General features: G+C 42.8%; 1 protein-coding gene across 1 annotated transcript in view; it reads left to right on the plus strand.

The window, feature by feature from the left end:
* Positions 1–10,403: 10,403 nt before the first annotated feature.
* LOC128310448 (calpain-11-like) overlaps positions 10,404–24,184 on the plus strand; it is a 38,029-nt gene continuing 24,248 nt past the window's right edge. Inside the window, exon 1 of the mRNA XM_053047090.1 lies at positions 10,404–10,554. Within this exon, the coding sequence (XP_052903050.1) occupies positions 10,497–10,554 (58 nt within the window). The 5' untranslated portion in view covers positions 10,404–10,496. The remainder of the gene's footprint in view (positions 10,555–24,184) is intronic.

The following is a 24,184-nucleotide window of genomic DNA, read 5'->3' on the forward strand; positions in this document are numbered from 1 at the left end:
GCTTCTTAATCCTCCTGACCGTGTTGTGACAATGCTTAATTGTGCCATGGTTGGGGCTGTGGTTGATTTCAATCGTGGAGTATTTTTTGTTTTGCTGTGGTTCTGATAACATTTTTACGCGTGGTTGGTACGCATCGCGATCGATTTCAACCCCGAGCACGGTGAACGGTAGGTAAAAGTGCGCGTTGGAAATGTCACCACAAAGCTGACGTTGTGTGAGTGTGGTTAAGTAGGTAAAGGAGAGAAAAAATAAACCTCCCCCACAACCAGAAAGAAACCACAAAAATGGTGGACATATTTTTATTTCATTGTCACCGTGTGCAGGGAACATCCATTAGTACATTTTCCAGACCGAAAATAAACCCACAAGCCTCGGCGCCATTTTCACTGCCCAGTGCAGTTTTGTCGAGAGTTAGTACCGCAAAAACACAACACCAGGGACAATGTTTTGTTTCCGCGCGACGCACTGGTTGTGGGAAGATTATAAAGAAAACCAGCCAAAAAACATTGTTCGTACGCCCGAAATGTGCCCCATTAAGAGGCAGGGCTTTTGTTGTATGTTTTCGTTTATGCACAGGCGTATGCGAACGGCATAGGTAATTGGCACGTTTGGCCGTGCGACCAAACCGCCCCCCACCCCCAAAAAACACACACATTTGCGCGTACTACGGTGGTCGCTAATGAAGCGTTTAATTGCACGCTATTTATTGGAGTGCAGTCGACAAGTGCATCGATAGCACGATTTATACTTTAATTAAAGTACTCTATGCAGCCCGTAAAACCGTGGGCGGTTTCGGTGGAGTGTTATGTTTTATGCTAGAAGTATGTTTGATGCCATAATCGAAGTGGATTTGTGGAGCGGCATTTGGAAGAAATTCTATTTGTTTAACCGTTTTGCACTGCGTAATTAATTCAGTAAGCTGTTCTTAATTGAAAATGAAACACATAATTTGAAACGGTTAACAACAGCCTACTGCTCTGTAGCGAGATTTCAATTGGGAGGATTTATTTCGCAATTAATCATGGTTAACTGATTGCGTAAGAATGTGTATTGTTAATGTAAAACGCTTCATTTAACAAACCGGGGCGGGGCAAATTGTAAGTGTTCCATAGAAGCAACGTAATTGTTTACTGTCGATAATAACCAAGCACCCATTACGACACTTAGCGAAACATATTGCCTCGAGATAATAATGATGAACGATGTTTTACTCGTAAACACACACACACACACTCATACATTCGAAGGCTCGTTATGTTTTCTTTATCGCCATTTTCCTCGTTTTGCTGGTTCTCGTTCCAGCATATTTTCTATTATGCTACACGCTTTTGCGGTAAAACATAAAACTACCCCTTTTGGAAAGCTTTTCCCCCGGAAGCTTTTTTGCGATGCGTGAAGCTTTCAGCGTGTGTGCGTATTGTAGGCAAGCTTTTATGCAGTAAAATGGTACCAGCTATGATTGTGCGCTTACAGTTCGTAAAATAACATTAAGCGTGGTATAATTGTGGGCTGTTGTCAGTCAATTTAAAATTTTTAAAATTCCCAGTAATTAATTTATGAAATTAAAAATCATTCATCTAATTTAAAAAAAAAAAAAACAAATAAATATATTAAATAAAAACGACAAAATAAAACATTTTTTGTATACGCAGGAGTCACATTTTTGACACAACCTACCAGTATATAAAAAATTAAGGGAAACAATTGTTATTTAAAAACTGATTAAGTTTCTAATAAGTTCTACTTAAACAAGTGTTTTATTATTTTCTTATATTATGAATTATATCCGTTGCTGCTGGTGTGATATTTTGCCTGGTTATGAAATACCAATAGTAAGAATACGAGCTCCATTCGCAAACAATTAAAACGATAAAAAATAAAGATTCTAAAAATTAAACAATACTGTGCCTAAAAATTTGCAATGTTGATAACTACTTTTTTTTATTTAGAATTTTATTTTACAATATATAAGTAAATTCTTTATCACGTTTTCAAGCACACTGACGGCTGTAGTGTTAAGCGATGCACTGTTTGCATACAAATTTAACGAAAATACCAACCGATTTGCGTAAACTATTTACTGCAAAATGAACAAATAAAAAATGCAACCCTTTTCGTCTTCACAAGCGTAATAAAATCATTATTCATCACAGTGCAGCATCACCTTTTTATCATCTGATCACAAACAATTTTCCCATCTAGCATCGTAAAAATCGCGATCTCCATAACCTCTCTCTCTCCCTCTCTCTCTCTCTTTCCGTCACGCATCCACCTAAACCTTCACTAATCTAAGCGCTTTATTTCGGCTCCAGCTCTCGTTCTCTTCCCGCTCCACGCACGGAAGAGAAGCTTTATGCGCGTTAGTCTCACCGGAGCATTTGACGGTGGAAGATGAATTCCCGGACTGCCAGCCTCATCGAAAGCCAGTGCCCAGTACCCTGTTGACTCTCGCGCGGTAAAGACTCCAAACAAACCCACCCGCTTTCGATTCGTGCAGGCGAAACTGTGAAGAAAGGTGAATTGCGTGATAAAAGTGAAGACAAAACGTGGAGGGAACAAACAAACAAAAAAAAACAACAGAGTGGTTAGAGAAATTGATTGATCTTTCTGCCCTGCCCGATCAGCTGACAGTTGTGCTGTGGTGAGGAGTTCTTGTTGGATGCGAGTAGGTCCTGATCCAAAAGTGAGTGAGCGAATGAAATTAATGAAAAAAAGAAAAACACAGCAGAGAATTAACTAAACTTCAAGCCAACAAAGATTAAGGATGTTAAGGAAAATAAATCGAGTGCAAAGGTAACAAGTACCTTTATTTATAGTGACAACCTGTTGGTGCATATCGTACTGGGCGCAAAGTACAATCGAAAGCGATCATAGCAACAGCACTCAAACAGCACACACTGTTCCGACAGTGTCGTTAGCCGTAAGTTATTGCAGCTAAGTGAAAATACACATGAAGATAAACCCGAACCGCACACCCGTACCCGTGAATCGTCCCATAAGGTCTCGCTGACATGGGACACTCCGTACCGTGGTGCATAAAAAACATAAATTTGGGATAAAGCTCGGCACCATTTAAAAACGGCTCTTGCGCTCTGCTCATCCCTTATTCCACCCATCACCACCACCAGGTGTGGTAAGAATGCACCCCTCCTTATGTCCACCGCAATCGCTGTGTGCGTGTGTGTGTGAGTGAGTGTGTTTGAGATGCGTGGACTTGGCTGGATGGTTGCGGGATAGATTTGTGTGTACATTTTTGTTATTGCAACGATCGCCGGCAATTTAGCCCTTTTTGCCTTCATTCTCGGGATCGATCGACCGCAGCCAGAGAGCGAGCGAGCGAGCGAACGAACGAGTTCGATCCGCATCAGGAAGGGCCTCAGAATGAAAAACGCGAACAGCAAACCGCGGGCCGGACAGGCGGAATGTTAAATAGATAGAGCTGCCACGCTGGGATCGATACAGTGGCAGTGGAGTGAACAAAACAGCAACAACTACTACAAAAAAATCGCACCATCAAGAAAACATCGTCGGGGGGCGTATAAAACAAGCCCGCATACGTTAAGCGCCGTTCGGCGTTCAGGCCAGGCACCGGCCACGGCCAGTCGGCACGGATGTATTGACGCATTAAAACAAAACACACGGCAACAGACATTTGAAGACCGGAGGCCGGGACGAGGGATAGAAAAAAGGGCTTGTCCCCCTCTCAAACACCCACAGCAACACATAAAACATATGTCCACGAGCAGGTGAGACCGTGATTCTAGCAATACGGGGCAACCCTTGGGAAGAGGATATGCTTCTATGTTGCACCCTTCGGTGCGGTGGTTACAAACTTTTAATCTTTCTTCATCGCCACCACCATCGTAACGTAAATTGCTGGCTGGTGCTGGTGGAGAGAGAGAGAGTTATGCTTGTAGTGCGCAATGATTATGTTTTATTGTTTTGTCCCATTGGAGTTACGGTTTGGACAAAGCATCGACTGTTTATTTTTTATTATTTCGGTTCCGACATACCAGAGGGTGGCAGCAGGGGGACAACTTGGGGTTGTGGGACAGAACGGTGCTTTCGGTGGCAAACCAAATGAACCGCTATGTCGTTGAACGGAGACGAACCAACAAGAAAAAAAAACAGGGTACACATAAGGAAGTGCTCATGATCGAATCGGGTGGACGAAAATTTGAAGAACAATGTATGCTTTTTTTTTGCTTCTTCATGAATATTTAATTCGTTTGCACTTCGGTGTTCGACCGAGTCGTAATGTTATTCTTTCATTGCTGAATGTTAGGAAAGGGTGAACTAAATGGTTTTGATGTCAGTTTTAATTTGTTATCTACTAATTGTAATCATTAAATATGAGGAGCTTTGGTAAAAAGGTTTGTTTCTTATTCACTCATTGACATCTAATGGTGCGATCAGGATTTATACACACTGTACACTTCATTGGCTGGAATTGTGATACAGTTTTGCACCGAGATTTTATTCCGCATTTTTTTTTACATAAAGTACCTGGCATGAAGCCTAAAATAATAGCTGTCTTGGAATAAACAAGGATTTCATTTATGCTGACTGATTGATCCACTCAGTAACAGAGTGTACACAGGTCGGGTCTACTGTACAGTAAGAATACTTCAAAGTGAAGTGAAACAATCAAATAGAAGAGTAATGTCTACGAATCTTTTAAGCAGAGTCAATTCATGTGTATCTTTAGTGATCAAGTAGGAACAAGAGTCGACTCAAAATAGATTCATGAATCCTCAAAGTTCCATGAGTTCTCAAGATGATGAATCCTCAAGATTAGATTCAGAAATTCTCAATCCTCAAGAGAGAACTCATGAATCTATGTGGAGGTTTCTTTAGGATTCAGATTCTTTAGAATGCTTTATTCTCAGGGAAAAAGGTTAAGAAATTTTAATTCATTTGAAAAATTCATTAAGAGTTATAAATCTAAATTAAATTCACCCAACACTAAAAACGCCCATTACACACCGACCATTTGGTGTACAGTTTTGATCATTAATTTAAAATATTTTATTCGTTTTTTTGGAAAATAAACTAAACAAAATCATGAAGTGTAATTTATGACAATTAGAGGCATTTTCTAGAATCTAGAATCAAGAAGGACATCGACCGCCAGATATTTTTCAACACATACTTATTGAGGATGTTTTGCGATCTTTCAACGGAAGACGACTAAGAAATACCTGACTTACCTGACCAATTATTTGAATTGGAATGCATCATTTGAACAATTATATCGTAGTTAATGCAAAACTATTACATTTCTATTTTGTAGTAGAAATATTCAAACGTAATTAAAAACGACGCTTAAAACGCTTGATAGTTTTAGTGTAATGCCTAATGTAATCCCTTCTCAAAGGTAATAACATCGGATTGCTATTAATCAGTTCCATTTAGATTGATTAAATCAACAGAATGATAGAAACAATTAGACGAAAACAGAGCGTACTGATGCATCGCATTCGATGCACTTGCACCTTCATTTCCCGATAAGAAAATCAATCTCGTTTGTCTGTTCGAATTGTTTTTATGGCATCTGGAATAAAATGTGGAAGAGTGAGAGAGAGAGGGAGCTCTGTTTTCTTAAGCATGATCGTTTTTGCAACACCGGCGAACAATAAAAAAACAGGGACATCTTCAACCCCATTTATCTGCGACCGTGAAACGCGAGAAAGCGCTTTTGCCTTCCGTACGCTGGCCCGGAATTTGTTGCTCCGCGTGACCGATTTGGGAGTTCTGTTGCGCTCCGCGCGGTACAAACGTGGTACAGTTTTTCCGGCTGATCACACAACCGCACACGAACGGGATGCGGTACAAACCCGTTCCCTATTCCGCGGTGCTTGATTTTCCTTTTTCGACGCGTTTCCTTTTCGAGGAAGGAAGTTTTCCCGCCTGCCGCTCGATTGAAGTCTTTCGTAGGTGAAGGTGGTTAATTTGGCTGCAAGAGCATGACAGTGTGTGTCTGTCTCTTTTCCTGTTCTGGTTCTCGCTCTGACGGGGGTTAAGCTATAGTTGTCAAAGGTAATGATTAGATTTTCCCACCGACAAGTCATTGCTCGATCGCCTGAAATGTCTTCACCGATCAATCGATTGTATCATGCAAGCATGCATAAGAAATTAGACACACCGGGCCCAATTTCCTTCTTTCACCCACGCCACCGGTTGTATCCATACGGCCATTCTTGCCAAACCAACCGGAAAATTGAGAAAAATCTCGCCTCAAAGCTGCATTGTAACGCACGCAATGAAAGACAAAGCTTATCGTCTATTTCATTCTCTAGCTTTGCTTTACTTTTTGCCTTTTATTCTGTTCTTTCCACTAAGCTGGGAAAAGCTGCAGAGTTTGCAAAGTACAGCAGGGGGGGAAACGGTTCATTAATCATGTGTAAGTGTTGAAAATTGATGAACCGCTACGGGGAGCGGATTTGGATGAACCAAATGAATCAGGCATTTCGCCCCAACGAGGTCCAACATTCAGTACAACAAGGAACACCGTAACACCGCAGCAACAAAACCAAATCAATAGCGCTAAACAACAGCAGCGAACACAACACATTAAAATACACTCAGACACACAGCCACAGGGCATTCGGGGGTGGAATTCCACACCCCCCAAAGCCTGGCCGTGCATTACCCGCTCGGGCGACACCCAATTGTTGTGCCCGAATAGGCGTTGCTAAAACCGATTCAAATGCGGAATAGAATGGTGTCGCTTGTTGTATTTTTTCCCTCTCTCTCTCTCTCTCTCTCTTGTTCTCAGATAGATGGATGGAGCCGTGATGTGGTTAGGGTTAGCTTTGATCGGTTAATTTTGTTTCCCGAGTTCCACCTGAAATTTGTCTCCTCCACCTGTTTTTCGGACCTTGTATTCGGAGCTTGCTCATGATGGATGATGTAAACGGGTGCGTTTAGGGAAGCAACAAAAAAAAAAGGCGATCAGGGGGATGATCAATTTTTCCACGGATAAAACTCGGCAATTATCGATCGACACGAACAGAAATGATCAATGAGGCAATGACTGTGATCGAGTCTAGGCTCCGGTTTTCCGTTCATTCATTTTTCATCTCTCATCATGGGGCTGTGTGCTGTGTGTGGCTACTCTATATTTGGCGTTATCGAGAAGCGTTGCTTTATTCATCTTCTGCTTGATTTTAAATTCATTTTTCATTCTGCTTCCGATTCCGTGTAGCGGTGTAGCGAGGAAAGAATTTTGAAACTTTACCGTTTTTTTTTGGTTGTTGTGTGTTTTTTTTATTTGCCTTCCATCCACTTGTGTGGTTTTTTATGCGCTTCCTTTCCTCATGCTCATGTTTTTAAATTATGGCACCCACTATTGTGTGTGCCGTTGTGCGTGCTTCCGTGTGCGTTTTCTTGCAAAACGTTAAGAACTTGCTTTGGTGTGGTTGCTGTTTTTTTGTTGCTTTCTTCATTTCAATCTGCGTGGAAATAGTTTTGGGCAGGTGGGCTACTAGATGCATAGAATAACCATCCATCGGTCGTGGATTTCGCACCGCGGGTACCCGCACGGTTTCGTTCTCCATTTCTCTCCGTAATCAACCGCACACGAACCGTGGGTCGCTGTCAGGCTGAATGAAACTGCAGATGGTAAAGAAAAAAGTAAGTCAGATCTGACATGACACCACGCTCCCAACACCGCCGGGACGCACCCCACTGGCGAATGGGAAATGCTAATCAAAATCTCACACCTCAATGCCAAGATCTCGTGACCTAGAAAGTACATAAAAATCCGACCCTTGTTTTTTTTTTATTCTCCTCCTCCCGGAACGATGAAGCGTACACGGGGTTGAATGGGTTTGCTTGCAAATTCAAATAATTTTCAGTCCGCTCTACCCTGCCCGGTGACTCGGCGACTGCCACGCTAGGGTTAAAACACCTGTCTTCAAGCAAGTGTCACTTTGGCGTGGAAATATTTGGAACACCAGGGAATGGAAACCCACATTTCCGTTAGGTTTTGGGGCGAGTGTGATTTTTAACGATCAATGGTTGCGAGTCGTGAACCATAAACCGAGCATGAAACGCTTCGAATTTGTAATGATAATAACGTCTGCATGATGGCGCGGATGACAGTTTTCAAATTGGTATTCATTTCCTTCCGACATTCCGAGAGGGTTTTGCGCTGTCTTTTACGACACCAGATGGAGTCGTTTACGATCGTGTAATTCCTTTCGAGGGCTGGAAAATTCACCATTCACCTAATACCTGCGGTTGTGAAAATATTCAAAAAATAATAATATAACAAAAAAAACATAAACGTTTACATGTTAACTGCCCCATAACCCGACATTAGTGCTGTAACCATGAATGTTCGCGCGTTAATGGCGATGCTTCTTATCTCACCCTTTTTTTCCGTGGCTGAGAAGGATGGGCCGGGTATCACGGTATTGGGAAAAATAATTGCAATCAATTTTAACAGGCGTGTTGAATAATTACCCAACAGGCAAGACAAAAAAATACTTAACGTTAAACAAAAAATCGTAAGGGTGAGAAACAAAGGCCGCTGGACACAGGCGGTAAAGGCAAAGGCGTAGAAGAAGTAAAAAAAAGGGATGCATGAGTTCTCCACCGAAAAACTGACCGTTGAATGTTTATGTGAACGCTCGTTTCGCGTATACATTACACTTTCACGCGTGTAGGCCTGCGCGCGTATGTGTGCAACGGAAACAACATAAATTTAAAACAAAAGAGCTAATGCTAATGCTGCCCGGGTCTGATCCACGGCACAATCATGTGTTGCGCAATGTGGCCAATTTTCGGGCCGGGTATCATCATCTTCGGAAATGGTTTTTTTTTTTGGTTCCCCTCTGATGTTGATGAGAAAAACCGAAAGCGTCCTTCCCGTAATAGGAAAGTCACGCGAACGCGATCGTGCTATGTTTGCAGATCGGTGCGGGGTTTTATGAAAACACACATCATCTCAACCCACCCACCACCACCTCCAAAACAAACAAACAACAAAACAGACACACACACGCGCGTGCCGGAATGGTTCATTTGCTTATCATCGGTTTCGACATGCCGATCGAAAGCGTCTTCCCATTCATTAATGGACGATGTTTTACAGCCGTTTTCGTGTGTGCGCGTCGCAATTTCCTCCGTGGGATGATACTGTTTCGATGGTTTCGTAGCGAGAAATTTATGATACGGGCCCGCACGTTACGAAATAGTAACGAATTCTGGTCGTTCGTTAGGTTGATTGATTGATGGGCTTCGTTGGTGAACCAGTCCTCGGTAGCGTTCGTTATGCCGCGCCGTGTAAGGAAGTTAAATGATCGCATAGACAAAGGAAGGAAGAAGAAAAGGTTGGGAAATCATTTGCCCAACCCTAAAATATTTCAAAACTAATAAAATCTGAATCAAAATCTAAAATAGCTTTGTATGTAGGAATGATTTCTTTATTAGTTCCATGTATCCTTCGACTGCCGTTTGCTATAAAAATTATAGCAGGAACCTATTTAACATTTTTCGTTCAGCTACATTTCACTATAATCCCACATGTATGGCATAAAAAAAGAAAAACTTAAAGTACTACGCAAAACACCAATGATAAAGATTGTATTCGTGCTATAAAGTTTGGTGCCGTGACCAGGATACTCATTACTGTTTGAAATATTGCTTTATTTCCCTACAGCTAGAACACGATCGGGGAACGAAATAATAGCCATTTGTTAGGTGTGATAGAGTGCTCCCAAACAATCCCACAAAACTCACACCAAACCCCAACATCCCCCGCTTACCCTATCGCCCTCAATCATTACATTAATTGACTCAGGTGTGGTGAGGCAGCTGCAAGATGCATTCGCGTATCATCCCCATTACGAAACATTTCCAGCATGTCGTGAAACTGGCAACAGTACACTTGCATTAGAAATCGATTTCCTCATTCCCCCTTCTATTCCACACCTCTCCCCTCATCACCTCCATCCCGTACTCCAATTATCGTCCTCGGGACAGCGAGTGTGCTCCAGATCCAAGTGTGCCTGTGTTTTCGATGCATTCGGTGCACCGTACCAGCCGGTAAGTTCCACCGGCCCGGTCGAGAACGGTGGTTTAGTGCACGGTGTGTGTAAGTGTTTTTGTGTGTTGTGCAGTGAAAAATCAGTGCCGAACATGGTGTTCCGGATGTTCCGGATCCGGCCGCATCTAGAAGTGGAGCGCAAAGTGTACTGATGTGCGACGTTCGTGTTAGTGCGCACCGACCGGCGAGCGTAAGGGGAAAAATTAGCATGCCGTATGTGTTGGTGGTGCGCCGATAGTGGTTCCGCAGATACATCGACGTATTTGCTTTGATCAAGAGCGAGGGGCGCAATTTTCGCGTGATTTTCTTTTCTGTTTTCCCGCTGCGCCGATGGTGGAGGTGTAAAAATAACATAAAGTGTAATCATATCGCCGCCCGTGCCGGTTTTGCGTTTTGTTTTTCGATTTGTCTGTGAGTGAGCGAGGAGTGCTTGCCTGCAAGATGCCTGCCGGCTATAGAGCGAATGGACATATACCACACCCCGGCAATGGACACATCAGTAAGTAGAACATTATATCATATATTATTTGCTAGCGGGCATTATTGGAAGCTTATGCATTCGATATGGCAAAGAGAGTGTTTTTTCTATTACACATGGCACGGATTTAAATACGAAAAGTGGTGGGTGATTATTTATGTTATGGTTAAATTAATTTTCCTCAATAACATAACGAGGGTTGGTAGTTTGAAAAGTAATACCTAAAGCGTTAAGTGATCTTGCGATCGTATACAGGATAGCAAAACACAATTTAATGGTCACATGTGCTTTGGAATATTTTTATTTGACCAATTCCACTCGATTCTTGAATCCGGAGCATTTATGCACTCAAATTTCATCAATCGGACTGTGAAGTTCGATGCGCTTTCTTTCACATAAAAACCTTAGAAAATAGACGATGTACATCTTAAGACTTTTTTTAAAGAAAATACACTATTATATGAAGTGATATGGGAGCATAAGGGCAGTTTGACTTTAGATCTAGACATGATTCGGTACATGTAACAATTTTCTCCACCAGACATCAACAACTGATTGGCATCAATCGTCGTGGGTCTTGTTACACAGCAAACTACGTTATGTAAACCTCTTCTAGACCTTTCAATCAGCTTTCGATTATTATGGCTTAAACAACAATACTAAGCTTATGCAGACACGATCGATTGAGTTGATTTCTTTCGGAAGAATTTAGATTGGTTTTACCTACAACCGTATGAAGATTGCCATACTGAAGGATTGATTATCCTGCTACGTGTAAACAAAATCAAAGAGGGTCAGAAATGCCAGACCAGTTGAGATCGTTGAGCCGCTAATGTAGTAAGATAAAAGAGGATTGAAAATTCTTTCGTACAAATTTTTATTTAAAAAATATTTGAATCATTGAGTCAATTCTCTGGATCTGTAAAGTTGCTTGAATATCTAAAAATTTACGAATCTTTAATGATTCATCTATCGAAGATAAGTTTGTTTTAAGATAAGCACGATGAGATTCACGAATCTTCGTAATAGAGAGTTGGAATCGTGAAATCATGACTCTGTATCAGATTTAGAAAATTCTTATACGTTGAAGTGGACTGTTAACAATTAGTTAAGCCTCCCGTCCATCATCTCGACTAGCTTATAACACCCCTCCAACATAAACCGCTTTTGTGTGTAGATAGTATACGAATCGAACAGATCAAACATTGTTAACATAATGCACCTCGCGTCCTGGCGGCCAACCAAAACATGCTGTGCTATAAACTAGTAAAACAGACAGCTGCTGTTTCAGCACTGCGTGCCAGGGACGGAAGGATAGTTTTACAAATGAGGATCATTTAAATATTTTATAAGCACGCGAAAATAGCGCAGAAGCAGCGCAACCAAAACTAATGAAAGCTACAAAAAAACACACAAACACACAACAGCAGCACACATTGTTTGAATGCTCGGTATTTTTGTCTTGTTTTTTTTTTGCAGTCGGATTAGGCTTGATGTCACTTAGCTGTTTTTATGTTTATGTTTGGATTTGTAGCTTCGTTTTTCGTTCCTTTCGGTTTCCTTCAGCTTCGTCACGATGATTGAGGTGATGATTCGAGTTGTGATAATTTTTTTGTTGTTGTTTCGGACGGATCGGTTGGTGAGTTCAGCTTGCATGAAATGTTTTTTTTTTCCTTTCTCGCTTCGCTCAAGATAAACGTTTCTTTCCACCGATGGAACCACGTGTGAAGAAATAAAATTAAGATTTTTACGACGGCTCAGCATGGTCCACCCGTTCACGGTCTCGTGGTTTGGCTTCACAAAATATTAGACGGAATATTTTATCGTACACATACCATCATCATCATCATCGTTGTCGGGCTGGTTAACCTTGGCCCGCGAGGGCTCATTTTACTGACATTCCTTCAGTCAGGTCCTGGTCTCTCTAAAAAAAAAACAAACAAGCCCATCCCTTGTGTGATGACTCAGTTTATTTTGCTACGCGCATTCGAGGGGAGTAGAAGAGAGATGTTGCCCCTTCCGTACCGATCAGCTGGTCATCTCAACGACGGATCCATTTCCATACTCATCCATCATTCGATTCGCGCTCTTGTGACGCGAACCACCCGGGTTGAGTAGATGATTGTGCTCGTAAATATATCGTTTTCCGTGTGTGTGATGTTTTAGTTTTTTTGTTAAGCTTCGTTATTAAACCTCCAGCAAACCGATCGGCTTACCGGGGGTCGACCAATGTGTCGCACCACATTTGCGTGTTTGCGGGAACAAAATGAAACCTCCGATTAGCATCACGGGTAATGCGATCCGTAGGGTGGTTCTGTTCTGCCCGTTTCGCCATCACCCGGAGATAATTTCTATAATTATTCGTCCACCGTCCCGCCGAAGGGGGCCTATGCTGAGCGGCTAATGGTATGTACTGGGGCATTCGTTCCCCGGGTGGCTGGTAGCAGCTGATCGATCTTCATCTACGATAGATTAAGGCGGGGGGGGAGTGGGAAAAAATCGATCAATATTAGAAGCCATGTACGCCGATTTCTCCTCCCTGCTCTCGAAATGGGGCGCGAGCCGGCCGACTGCCTTTCAGTGCGACTTGCGCAATCAACAGCAGCTCCAGCAGTGCTTCGTTCCTTCATCGCCAGACCAAAACGGATTCAATGGCGATGCGGGAGAAAAGGGTTTCGCCGTTGTTCGAATATGCATACTTTCGTTTCCACCGCTTGTGCTGGCGTGATGCTTCCTGGTGGGATGTTATCTTGACGTTTCCAGAGCGTGCGATAAATGGCTTAATTTAGTGTGTTGTGTTGTAAGTCTATTCCATCGAAACAACATTGTAACATTGGGGCATTACGGTTTTGTATGTAGCGACATTGATGTTTGGCGCCTGTAGGTATGCAATCGCTTCTCTCGTTGGACTTATTAGGCGTTGGACTAGGATATTCGAGTAATATATTAATTTAATGTGCTGTGTTATAAAACTATTCCTTCGCAGCTCCAATAACACATTGCGGTAATTCGAGTCTTTGATCTTTATCGCCTGAAGGTATGCAATTACTGATCTTCACTGGAGTTATTAGGCGTGTCCGGTGTCGTTATTACACAATCAGATGGTATTTTGTGCCAATTTTACGGTATAAAACCTAAATCGATTGAGAGAATTTTCTTTCATCTAATTACAGCGTTAGTTTTCTTCAAAGCTAGTTCCCTATTACCAGGCTAGAACACTCAAGACAAACCCCATCCTTGAACTGTTGACAATCGAGTAAAACATGCAAATCAATATGATATATTAGAATAGCATTTTTTATTTGTCTTTGAATCAATACAATTCAGAAGCTCCCAGTAAATCACTCCTGAATATCAAGCCCCGCCAATAATATTAATTTTAATCACCCGATTTGCTTTCCGATTATGATGAGCGTTCTCCTTGCGTTCACCTTCACACAGGCTAATACACAGCATACGATTCGGTTTGGTGGAAATCAATTAATCAAACGTAATTCAATGGGACGCATGACAAGCCCTGGCCTGGTTGAATTTCGGTTCCATCCGCGTAGTATGCGAGTAGTACAAAGAACAAAAAAACGATCTTCCACGAATGTGCGTGGTAAGCGATATTATGAATTCAATCGACGTTCTCTTCTCGTCTCGATCGATGCATCCCCGTATGTGACAGAACAATACAATTTGAAGCGAATAAAACATTCATTCAGACACACACACACACAAACACAGCAAATCAAATTTGGAGACGAAATGGGCTCGCCGCAAGCCGTCTGGTCGGCGTTCCCGGTTTGTAGCGCTGTTGAAATCACTCATGAAATGCAAAATTAATTGCCACCATGGTTACTGAGAATAAAATTAGAATACACCTAGGTGGATCAATTATGTTCTTATTCTGCTCTCCCGAGCTCCTCCCAAGCTGTATGACGTTTTTGGCCTCTTGCAATGTGATGGGCGGCAACCGTCCCAACAAGGAAACGTTTCCCATTTTGGTGGAACTTCCCAATCAACGGATCGGGACAGCACGACATTCCTACCGATTTGCCCGAGCAGGATTGGGGCTTTATTTTGTGCTACACTTTTTTTCTCCATCCCGCATTCGTATGTGATCGAACAAAACAAAACCAAAATACGAAGGTCATTGTCACGCTGGCTGGGTGCGCGCACCATGTGTCCGACCGCCCGAGGCGTTTGGGAAATTAGTGCGACGACATCGGCATCGCAACCGCAACCACAAAACCGCGGGCGCGCACGCTCGCGCAGTTCCTCCTCCAACAAAAAAAAAAACCTCTAAATACCGCATCATAATTACACGCAAATTTGTCATATTTCTTAAGCATTGTTAGGCCGAACCGTTCCGTGGGATTTCCAAGAGCGTAGAGCAACCAAGCAAAAGGGAAGTGCGATGCGATTTTTGGCGGGTGAGCTAAAAATGGAGCGCAAAAATGAGGAAATCGTCAATTCGGTGTAGCGTAAGAGGAGTTCAGGAATGTTCATTGATTTGTCTTATTTATTGTCGAGTTATTTATCTTCCCCCAATGGTCTTTGCATACAGGAATGGTTTTGTGCCATTTGACATTGAGCTGGTTTTCTGTAAGTTAGAACACCACTAGCTTGATTTTGTGATAAATTATGTCATGTACAGTGATGGCCATTGCATTAATACTATTGGGTATTTTGTAGTTTGTTTATAGATTTTTTATATTGATGAAGTAAGGGACAATTTTTAACTGTTCTGCTCAAACCGCAAATGTTTGGAAAACCCTGCAAAAAATATCAAATCGTCAAAAATTTTAATTCAAATAAGATTTAATAGAGATGATCTTACGGCTAACCGATCAAATATTAATATTATAATGTTTTGATAAGTACATTGTGAGCACAATTAGGAAATTGTATTCTTGGAAGGGAAGTTTGCGATACTTTAAAGTCACTCGCAGGGCTTTCTTACTAGTTTGGTTTAGTTTATTCGCTAAAATTTACAAAACAGGTGGATTCCAGATACGAGTTTCAACTTCAACTCCGTCAACTTTTTAATTTTAAAAATAATTGAAGTAATGTAATTCTGTTTGTCGAATTAAACGTCTAAATTTTTATTTTCAATATGCACCATAATGTGAAAATAAGCATTCGATCTTTTATTATAAAATATAAACGAATTGTTAAAGGAAATTCGAGGTGCGTGAATTACTCTGAATGATCCGTTTATCCTATAGACTCTATAACTACAGTTATAAGCAAAAACAAAGATTACAATAATTTTAAATTACTTATTTTTAAGTTAAACATTGAATTGCTTTTGAAAATGATCAACACGCTCATAGATATTCTAATCACAACTGGAAATAGAGCATCAAATGTCAAAATACATGGTGGTTTTACATCACTGACCATCACTGTGCATTCAGTGCCTTAGCCTGCATATGGTTAATTTAATTAGTAATATTTTATAATGTTTTTGCTTACTGTAAAAACAAAACTCCTCTTATCCGTTATACCTAATCATTTAAATCAAATTTCCGTAATAAAAATTATCAATAAACTAATCACTATCTCTTCAACATTTAAATTTTAATCATCTTTCTCCCATCGTGACATTCCATCGATAAATTCCTTCCTGTCCCACGATGCAACCTGGCACTTTGGCCACGGCACCTCATGCGGAATGTATCTTCGCCCTAAACAATCAGCACCGGTACGCGAATGCTGTGCATCTTCCCTGGGCGCTAGGGCTCACACTCATAAAAAACGAAGGGTTTTACGATCGCGAAAGGCATAAACCGCGAGCCGTAAATGACCACCGATGCACCCGTGAGATCTACCGCACGGTCCGAGTGGCGAGTGGCCGCATTTGATTGAATTTTGCCGATGACGCCAGTGACCGTGCCGGGGAATCGTGTAATCGGTTGGGTAATTATCGCTTTTCACATTCCCGCTCGAATCGTCGATCGTCGGTTCGATCTGGCTTTCGTGCGCGATTGTGACAAGAAAGCAGCAGCAGACGCGCAGTTTGCACCGCTCGACCGGGGATCTTAATTGTCGCATGGGAAGCAGTTTCTGGACACCGGAATTGAGATGCGATTTGAAGCTAAACGCGTCTGCAACGTATGCGCGTCGTGTGTTGTCGGTCAATTTCGTGATCAATTCCGTGTTTTGTGGCTTGCAACGGGGGCAATTTTCCGCGCGGGGGGCTAACAAACAAACAACATGACCCACCACCAGGTCGTGCCAGCGTGCGCATCCTCAAGGCCAGACACGGGGCACAACAACGTCACATTTTCGTTTCGTTTTTATTTCACCCCGTTTACAATGCAGATCAACGAGTCGCAATGTCGATCGTTTTCTATTTCTAAATCACCGCTAAAAGCACCCTACGATCGGGTTGTTGATGAGGAGAAAATATGCTAATTATGCTGTGCCATGGACCGGTGTAGCATAGGTGATCCCCGGGCTTAGCAGCAAAAGGGTGGCCTGCTTGACGGTGCATGCAAACGGAAGGAACCACATATGTCTAATGTATGCAAATTAGCATGTGATGGGAGCGGGAAAGAAAAGAAATGTAACACCACGACATAAAACAAGCTTTGTAGCGTTTGTAAGCATATCATGCAAAAGGGTAGGTTAAAAGGTAAATCTCGTATTTTCGAAGCTTATGCTAAATTGAATCCTTTCTTGCTTGCTCTCGGTTTTGGGGAATTTGTTCGCAGGCTTTAACTTTTAAATGAGAATTTATTTTATGGACACTAAAACTCACTCTGCTCAAATCGTGCCTCTGCGACAGCGTCCCGGTTCCATCCGTTATCGTGTCGGCCATTTACATCGAGCATAAGTATGGATCCATTTTTCTACACGCCGCCACACAGCCTGTCCGGATGTCGTCCGGTTATCATCCCGTAAATCGCGTGATCGCTCAGTGTTGCCTTTCCGTCGCGCGTGCACATGCCGGGCCGGGGCTGCATCTTAATCGTGGCGGTGAAAACCACCACCACCACCGTCCCCGTTCGTGCCCCGCGGGAATGGTAAACGAAAGTGGAAAGTTGTGACCTCGCCCGAAGGCGGAAAGTGGCAGCAGGTTGACGACCGTTGCCGCGCGGGATGCTCGTCCGACGCGTCTAACGCACAGCATCGCTCGCTGGCCTGCTCGATCGATCGGGCAGGGCCCCTTTTGATCCAGTTTTCACCACCGGGAAGATCGTTTTTCGGGGAAGCGATGAGATGACGACCCCAAATGGTGAGTGACCTTTTTCACGCCGCAGTTTCATGATGACGGTGGTGTCGCTGTCATGGCCGTGGGGTCGTACGCGATCAATCAGCGGTGGTTCGATGGTGGCTAACAATCGGTGCTGCTTAGCGTGTGAAAATTTGAAGCCGGGGCTGAGCAATCCCCCCAAAATGGGCAGCGGTTAATGGTGCTTCGATGCGCATTTTCCGGTCGACAATTCAGGTCGAGAAAGCATTGGCAAAGCGTTTCGGGGAGATTAGCTTTGGTTTTCAAGCGTTGCTGACATTGTGTATTTAAGGAGTTTTATTGTTGGTAGTACTACTGATGCAAATGTTACTGATATGGGCTGGAAATGTTATTCTAGAGTTTAATTTTTGATGCTCTGTTTTTAAACTGTATTAAAAAGAGTTTATTTTAAACAACATTAGTTTGAAAGAACTTCAAACAGGGAAAATCGTATCGTACACTGAATGTGACTATATTATGGAAATTTTCCCAATGAAGAATAACAAAAATAGGAATTTAGAGAAAAATCACATCAAATCTAAAAGTAAATAACAAAAAAAGAAGAAAGTAAGATGGGAGGGATAAAAAAATAATACAACAAACAATGAAAGTCAAAAAAGAAGAAAAAACAACAATCCAAAAAACATGTAGGTTTGTTCAAACTATATTACAAAGATATGAATATAATTTGATAAAAAATCAAAAGATCAAAGAAGTTAAAGTAAGAAACAAATAATACACAATTAGAAGCAGAAATTGACTACACCAATTATTGGTTGGTAAAAGCATAGTCGAGTAAAACACTGTTCTAATAAAAATACAAGATTTTTGAATATCTAAAATATATTACGAAAAAATAGGACACCCAAATAATGGAAAAACAGTGCAAACATGAAAAGAAAACTATAAAAATAAACTTCGATTATAATTAAAAAATAAAACTTTTAAATGAAAAGCAGTAGACACGAATACTGCCCCCGTTTTAGTAAACAAAAATTAATAGCATATTATCTAATTGGAGCAATAGAATAAACAAAGCAACAAAAACAGTAGGAAAATTAAGTCAAGCTGATACAAACAGTCTACAACACGATAGAAACTAGTAATTTAATATAATGGAACCCATGATAGAAAAAGGCAATGTGAAAAGAAGAAAACCTAAGCAAAGAAGTGAAAAAAGATGTAAGAATGAAACAAAAATAAACACAATAAAAAATCGAAACAAAAAATTAAAAGGAAGCATAAAAGAGAACTATTAAAAAGGAAAAGTAAATCAAATGACAAGTCTCTCCACAGAGTCAGTCCATCCCACAAAGTGGAATAATACGTTAATAATGTTGTCACCAGATCAAGAAGAAAAAGCTTCAATTGGTCATTTTCTTCGATACAAGTTTTCAGTAATTCTTCACCTATTTAGACAAAATACACAATCTTTTTCGTTTATTTATACAAATTAAACCATTCCAAAAGTCGTAACCATCGTTCACGGCCTGAAGCTTAAAAACTATTACCTAACGCACTCCACATAACAATATGGAACGTTTGCCAGATAACGAGAGCCGAACGGTTTGGAATAATAATGCTTAACTTATTTGAACGTGCTTTCGAAATGGCAATCGGTCTCGGAGATAATTTGTCCCACCAGTGAAGCAATACACCCCGTCCCGCGCGGGCAGGTTGCCCCGTCGTACGCTTTCAGCCTCCATTCCAGCAGATTATTCTGGTTAATGATTCTAAACAACGTTCCCCATCGGACGGTTTGTGGGGTGACTGTCGCCGAAGATCGTCCGCACACCCGGGGCTGGGTAGCAAAGTGGGTCATACTTTCGAGGCCAATTTTCCGTTCACAAGACGATCAGCCGCCCAGCTTTGCATCTGTCTGGGAGCTAAGCTCTCGGCACGGGTGGAATGAGAATGGTAGCTTTTACAGTGCGCCTCATTTGGCCCACTTGCGTGGTTTGCGTTGTGTAACTCATAAATAATTCCCTTCACCTCGAATCCCCCAAAGCGAGCGGTTGGGTGCGACTAAATTGGGAGAAAATTTCATTCGTAAAAGGGCACCCGGATGAATCGCTGGGCTGGAGGATGTATATAGGTGAAGTATAATGAAGAATCTCCCACCGCAGGGCGTTGGGTTCTGAAGATCCGTCCGTCCGGGATGGCGTAGGGAAAGGGAATTTATACTGTACGATTTACACAAACGGTCTCTACCAACCTGCCGAACCAACGCACAAAGGCTAACACCCTTGGACCCCCTCCTGGACGGTATGAATGGCTCGCGTTTTTCCCCTGCTGGCATCTTTCTCTCAAAGCTCCCCAAAACGGGGAGGTTAGGAAAATCCGATAATTAATAGATTTAGTACTGCATCCTCATGTCGCTCGATTCCTTTCTCCATGCGCACGGTTTGCGCATGTGTGGCGGATAAAGGTGGCCGAACGAAATGAAGCCGAACACCTTTACCTTGAATGGCTCATTTAAGCCACCGTATTTCTTTCCTTTTTTTTCGGAGCGCGGCTCCGACTCTAGGTCAGGTCACGCGTGGAAAGGAACGGCGCACACCTTGGAACGCTAATTGATAAATAATAATCACCTTCCCCGGCAGTCACCATTGGATGCCAATTTGTGGCAGAAGTATTGCGTGCATGCGTGCGCGATAGAGAGAGAAAAAAAAAACCACAAACCAAATCCAAACTTCCAACACCCAGCAGGATGGCACAAATTTGTCACCGAGCAAACGATGCGAATCGCCTATTTGGCACCATTTCCGTTCGAGTTGGTGATTTGATCCGGGTGAGACATCACCGGGCTAATGAGACGCGTGCAGGGTAGGAAAAACGCTTAACGCCATAACGAGAGGTTTTTAAGCTCTTCCTTAAGCTCCCCGCAAGATGAAGCGATTGGCCAGATTAGCAAATTAGCAAGCAAACAAACAAAAGACATCAACGCCACGAAAAAGTGACGAACCCCTTCTCGCCGGGCGCTGTTCGTAGATGATTTTCACCTGTACCCCGTTCGTAAGTCGATCTCGTGTAAAAGCGGTCGATGTCTTCGGCTTCGTGTTTGCGCGCGGCCCTAAAGGGGCTGTGTGACGCGATTGTCAATCAAACAGCCGCTGGGTTTGCTGTGGCGGAACGTGTAGACAGCGCTAGGTAAAGTGCTGCCGATAGGAGGTCAGCTTTCTTCTTGCATCCATGGCGGCCACCTGGAACAGTTGCGCGTGCATGTGATGGAAAGCGCTGCACCGCCGGCCGGGAAACTCAATGAAGAGTGAAAATGGCACACCGGTGTCTTCTCGCGAAGATAGACACGGGACAGGTGATGGTGGTGGAACACCGTGCTAGAACAATGCGCTTTTGTGCTCGATTCCACTCTCTTCGGTTGCGATTTACACTCTCCGCTCGCCCCGTCGGTATGTAGTGCAAGTGCAATGCACACATACCGGGCCGTGCAATGGGCATTGGCCCATCTAGAAGGGAGCGAAACGCTGGCGGGATGCGCATCGGGTTGTTGGCCCATTTTCTTGCCTCTCACTGTGTTGCGCCGTTCGTTCGTTGCGCTTCCCTTTTTTTCCCCCCGGGTAGCAGCCCCCCGTCTAGTGTGTTCGTTTGCCACCCGCCGTGATACCCGCCACTAATTTGCTACGTTTTATTTCAGGTCCCCTGTGTGAGGGTTTTCTCGCCATTTCCTCGATTTTGTGCCAAAGCCATCCCTTAAACGTGCGGCGCAAACGCTTTCCTTCGCCTGCCACCGCACCGGTGCACAATTCGCGCTGCCACAGCCTTATGTACAAGGGCGCCCAGTGAGGAAAAGGGCAACAAAATTATGCCATATTAGTGCGCGGCTTAGCCTCTCGGTGGTTTTTTTTTTCGTTTTCTTCTCCCCTTTTTACACACAACACAACACAGAACAACGGTTATTTATCGCCCGCTGAATATTCATGCCACAATCAGGGCCACAACATCACGGCACGATAAGGCGAGACCGGCATTGGCAAGCTTTTCCCCCTCATCTATCTAGCTCGTCCCTTATCTTCCCTTCCGGGGTGCAATAGGAAGATGTAGGTGGCGAACGGAGCAAAGAGGGAAAAGATGTTTAATTTTCCTTTCTTTGCAAAACTCATCACACACGGGTGGCTGTATTTTCTTTCGCTGCTTATCATATCGGCGCGATATCTCGATATCTCACGGGGCCACCATTTCATCGCACCATGTGTGTGTGTGTATGTGGGGTGATTAAAAAAAGTACATTCTTTCTGTGCGCATTGTCCTTTCGGGAGGTGCTGGAAATGGTTGCAAGCACGTTGTTGTTTTGGGATGTTGTACTTTAAACTTTATTGAAGGTGTAGCCCATGTTCGGCAATAAATCATTTTGGTTTTCTACCGAGCGCGTAGCTGATTATAATGAGAATATTTGAATAATTCATGAATAAACACGCGCAGCGGGTAGTATATTTGAAGCACACGAAAAGAATGGAATAATTTTTCAACTTGATGAAAGTCTATAATTACTGTAAAGAATGCTCATCATAACGCGTTATTAGCTAAATAGTTTACGATAGTTAATTTGCATGCCAGAACGATGATGCAGTAAAGAGAATTTTACTATCAAAGATCATTGTTCTGAAGGCTGGATCCACTGCTATAATTGTGCTAAAGGAACTCTAAAAGTTTTTATACAAATACTCGTAAATAAAACATTCTGTTGAGTCATCCGAACAGCCGAGAAAACTATGAACAATTTAAATGAATTAAACAAACTGAAAATCTCCACACTAAAAATAAATTCCCCTTGAAGTGGCCTTGCAGTCACCTTGAACTCCAAAACATACGTTTGTCCGGTTTTCGTTTCGTTTTCGTCCGGTCGTACGTGTTTGATAGCTAAATAAATGCATTAAGCTAAATTTACGATCACTTTACGCAATATGAAAACGAATTCGGTTTTCTCCCCAGGCGCCCGGGAAGGCGCCCGGAACATTAAACGGACTTCACACTGCTTCTGTGGACATGTGCTTTTATACCACCGAAACTTAATGTCGTCCAAAAGCGGCTTATCAAAATGTACGTCTAGTAAAGAAAAAAAGCATTGAAAGCTTTACCTTAGAGATGGTTATAAATTGCAAAATTATTTGCTTATTGACTAGACAAAAGCTTATGTTTGCGAGTGTGTGTGTGTTGTTTTCTCTTCTACAAAATCTAACCTTGTCCTTCCAAATTCGGTGAAAAGCTTTTTCGTAAGGATCACTTTCCATCTTGCTTCTTTTGTTTGGTTGTTTGTTTGTTTGTTTGCTGCCGACAAAGAAGCAGCATCGTACGTTTAGAGAATGGTTTCTTTCTTATTTTCTTTTCTGCCACCAACAACTCTTCTCGCGGTTATTACTTTTTACGTTCCAACGGCTGGGGGGTGGTCAAACTTTAATGTCTTTCTCCAACCAAAAACGAAATTGAAAACAAGCTACATAAAACGCTCGAACCGGCGCGATATTATCGTACATTGACTTCGGTATATCCAGATAAATAATCAAACGTTGTCCAAGTACGGCGTCCGCGGTAACGGCGTCGCTTCTATCCTGTCCTTTTTTGGTACACCCCCGGCCTGAAGATCGTCTTCAGCCGCTAGCCAGAGTCGTTGCTCTCTTTCTAGCTTCGCTTGAGTGCTTAGCTTTAATTTTTTTGTTTCGAGTGGCTCCAGAAGTCCGTCTGTCACTCGTCACAGCCTACACGGCCACGGCTGGCGGTCTATATGTGGAAGCCACAGAGACCACGGTGGAAATTAGATGGGAACTCAACATCTCTCGACCAACCTCGGGCAAGCAGGCATGGGGGGGATTTGTGATGAGCTCGAGTGGAACCGTGTAGCCATGGTGATCGGTGACGGGGTCCCAGAACAACACCACACATTGTCAACAGCGATCGCTCACCCACATCGTCCTCCACTTGTCCACAATGCCCTCACCGGCCGCCCGCATCGGCGGATCGCCAGGGAAAGGCGATCGGGTCTCTCGATCGGGTAACGAGCGAGTAGGTGTAAATGATACATTCGCGAATTTCTAGACTCACCAAACGGCTTCAGACCAACCAGCACACTTCAGTGTCGGAGACGGATCGCCACCGTTTCGTGGCCAGCAGGGCTAGATATCCCCGGCCCGAAAGCGACTCCACAACTCCATCACTGATTTATGCACTCGACAGATTACTCGACCTGGTGCCTTGTGTTGATATTTGTTTTTTTTTTTTGTTTTTCTGTCTTTGCTCTCCACCCCTATTCCCGTCCTTTCGTCTAGTTGTGCTGGCTGTTATCGGTGGTTGCTTCCTTTCCGAGACGCGTACTACACACTCGGTTATTTATTTGTGTGTAATTTGGTCTCACCTTATGCGGTGGGCTACAAAGGGGAAAGAAAGTCTCCCGATGGCGTGTGGAACGTCACA

This window comes from Anopheles moucheti, chromosome 2 (assembly GCF_943734755.1).
Source record: "Anopheles moucheti chromosome 2, idAnoMoucSN_F20_07, whole genome shotgun sequence".
Taxonomy (NCBI): Eukaryota; Metazoa; Arthropoda; class Insecta; order Diptera; family Culicidae; genus Anopheles; species Anopheles moucheti.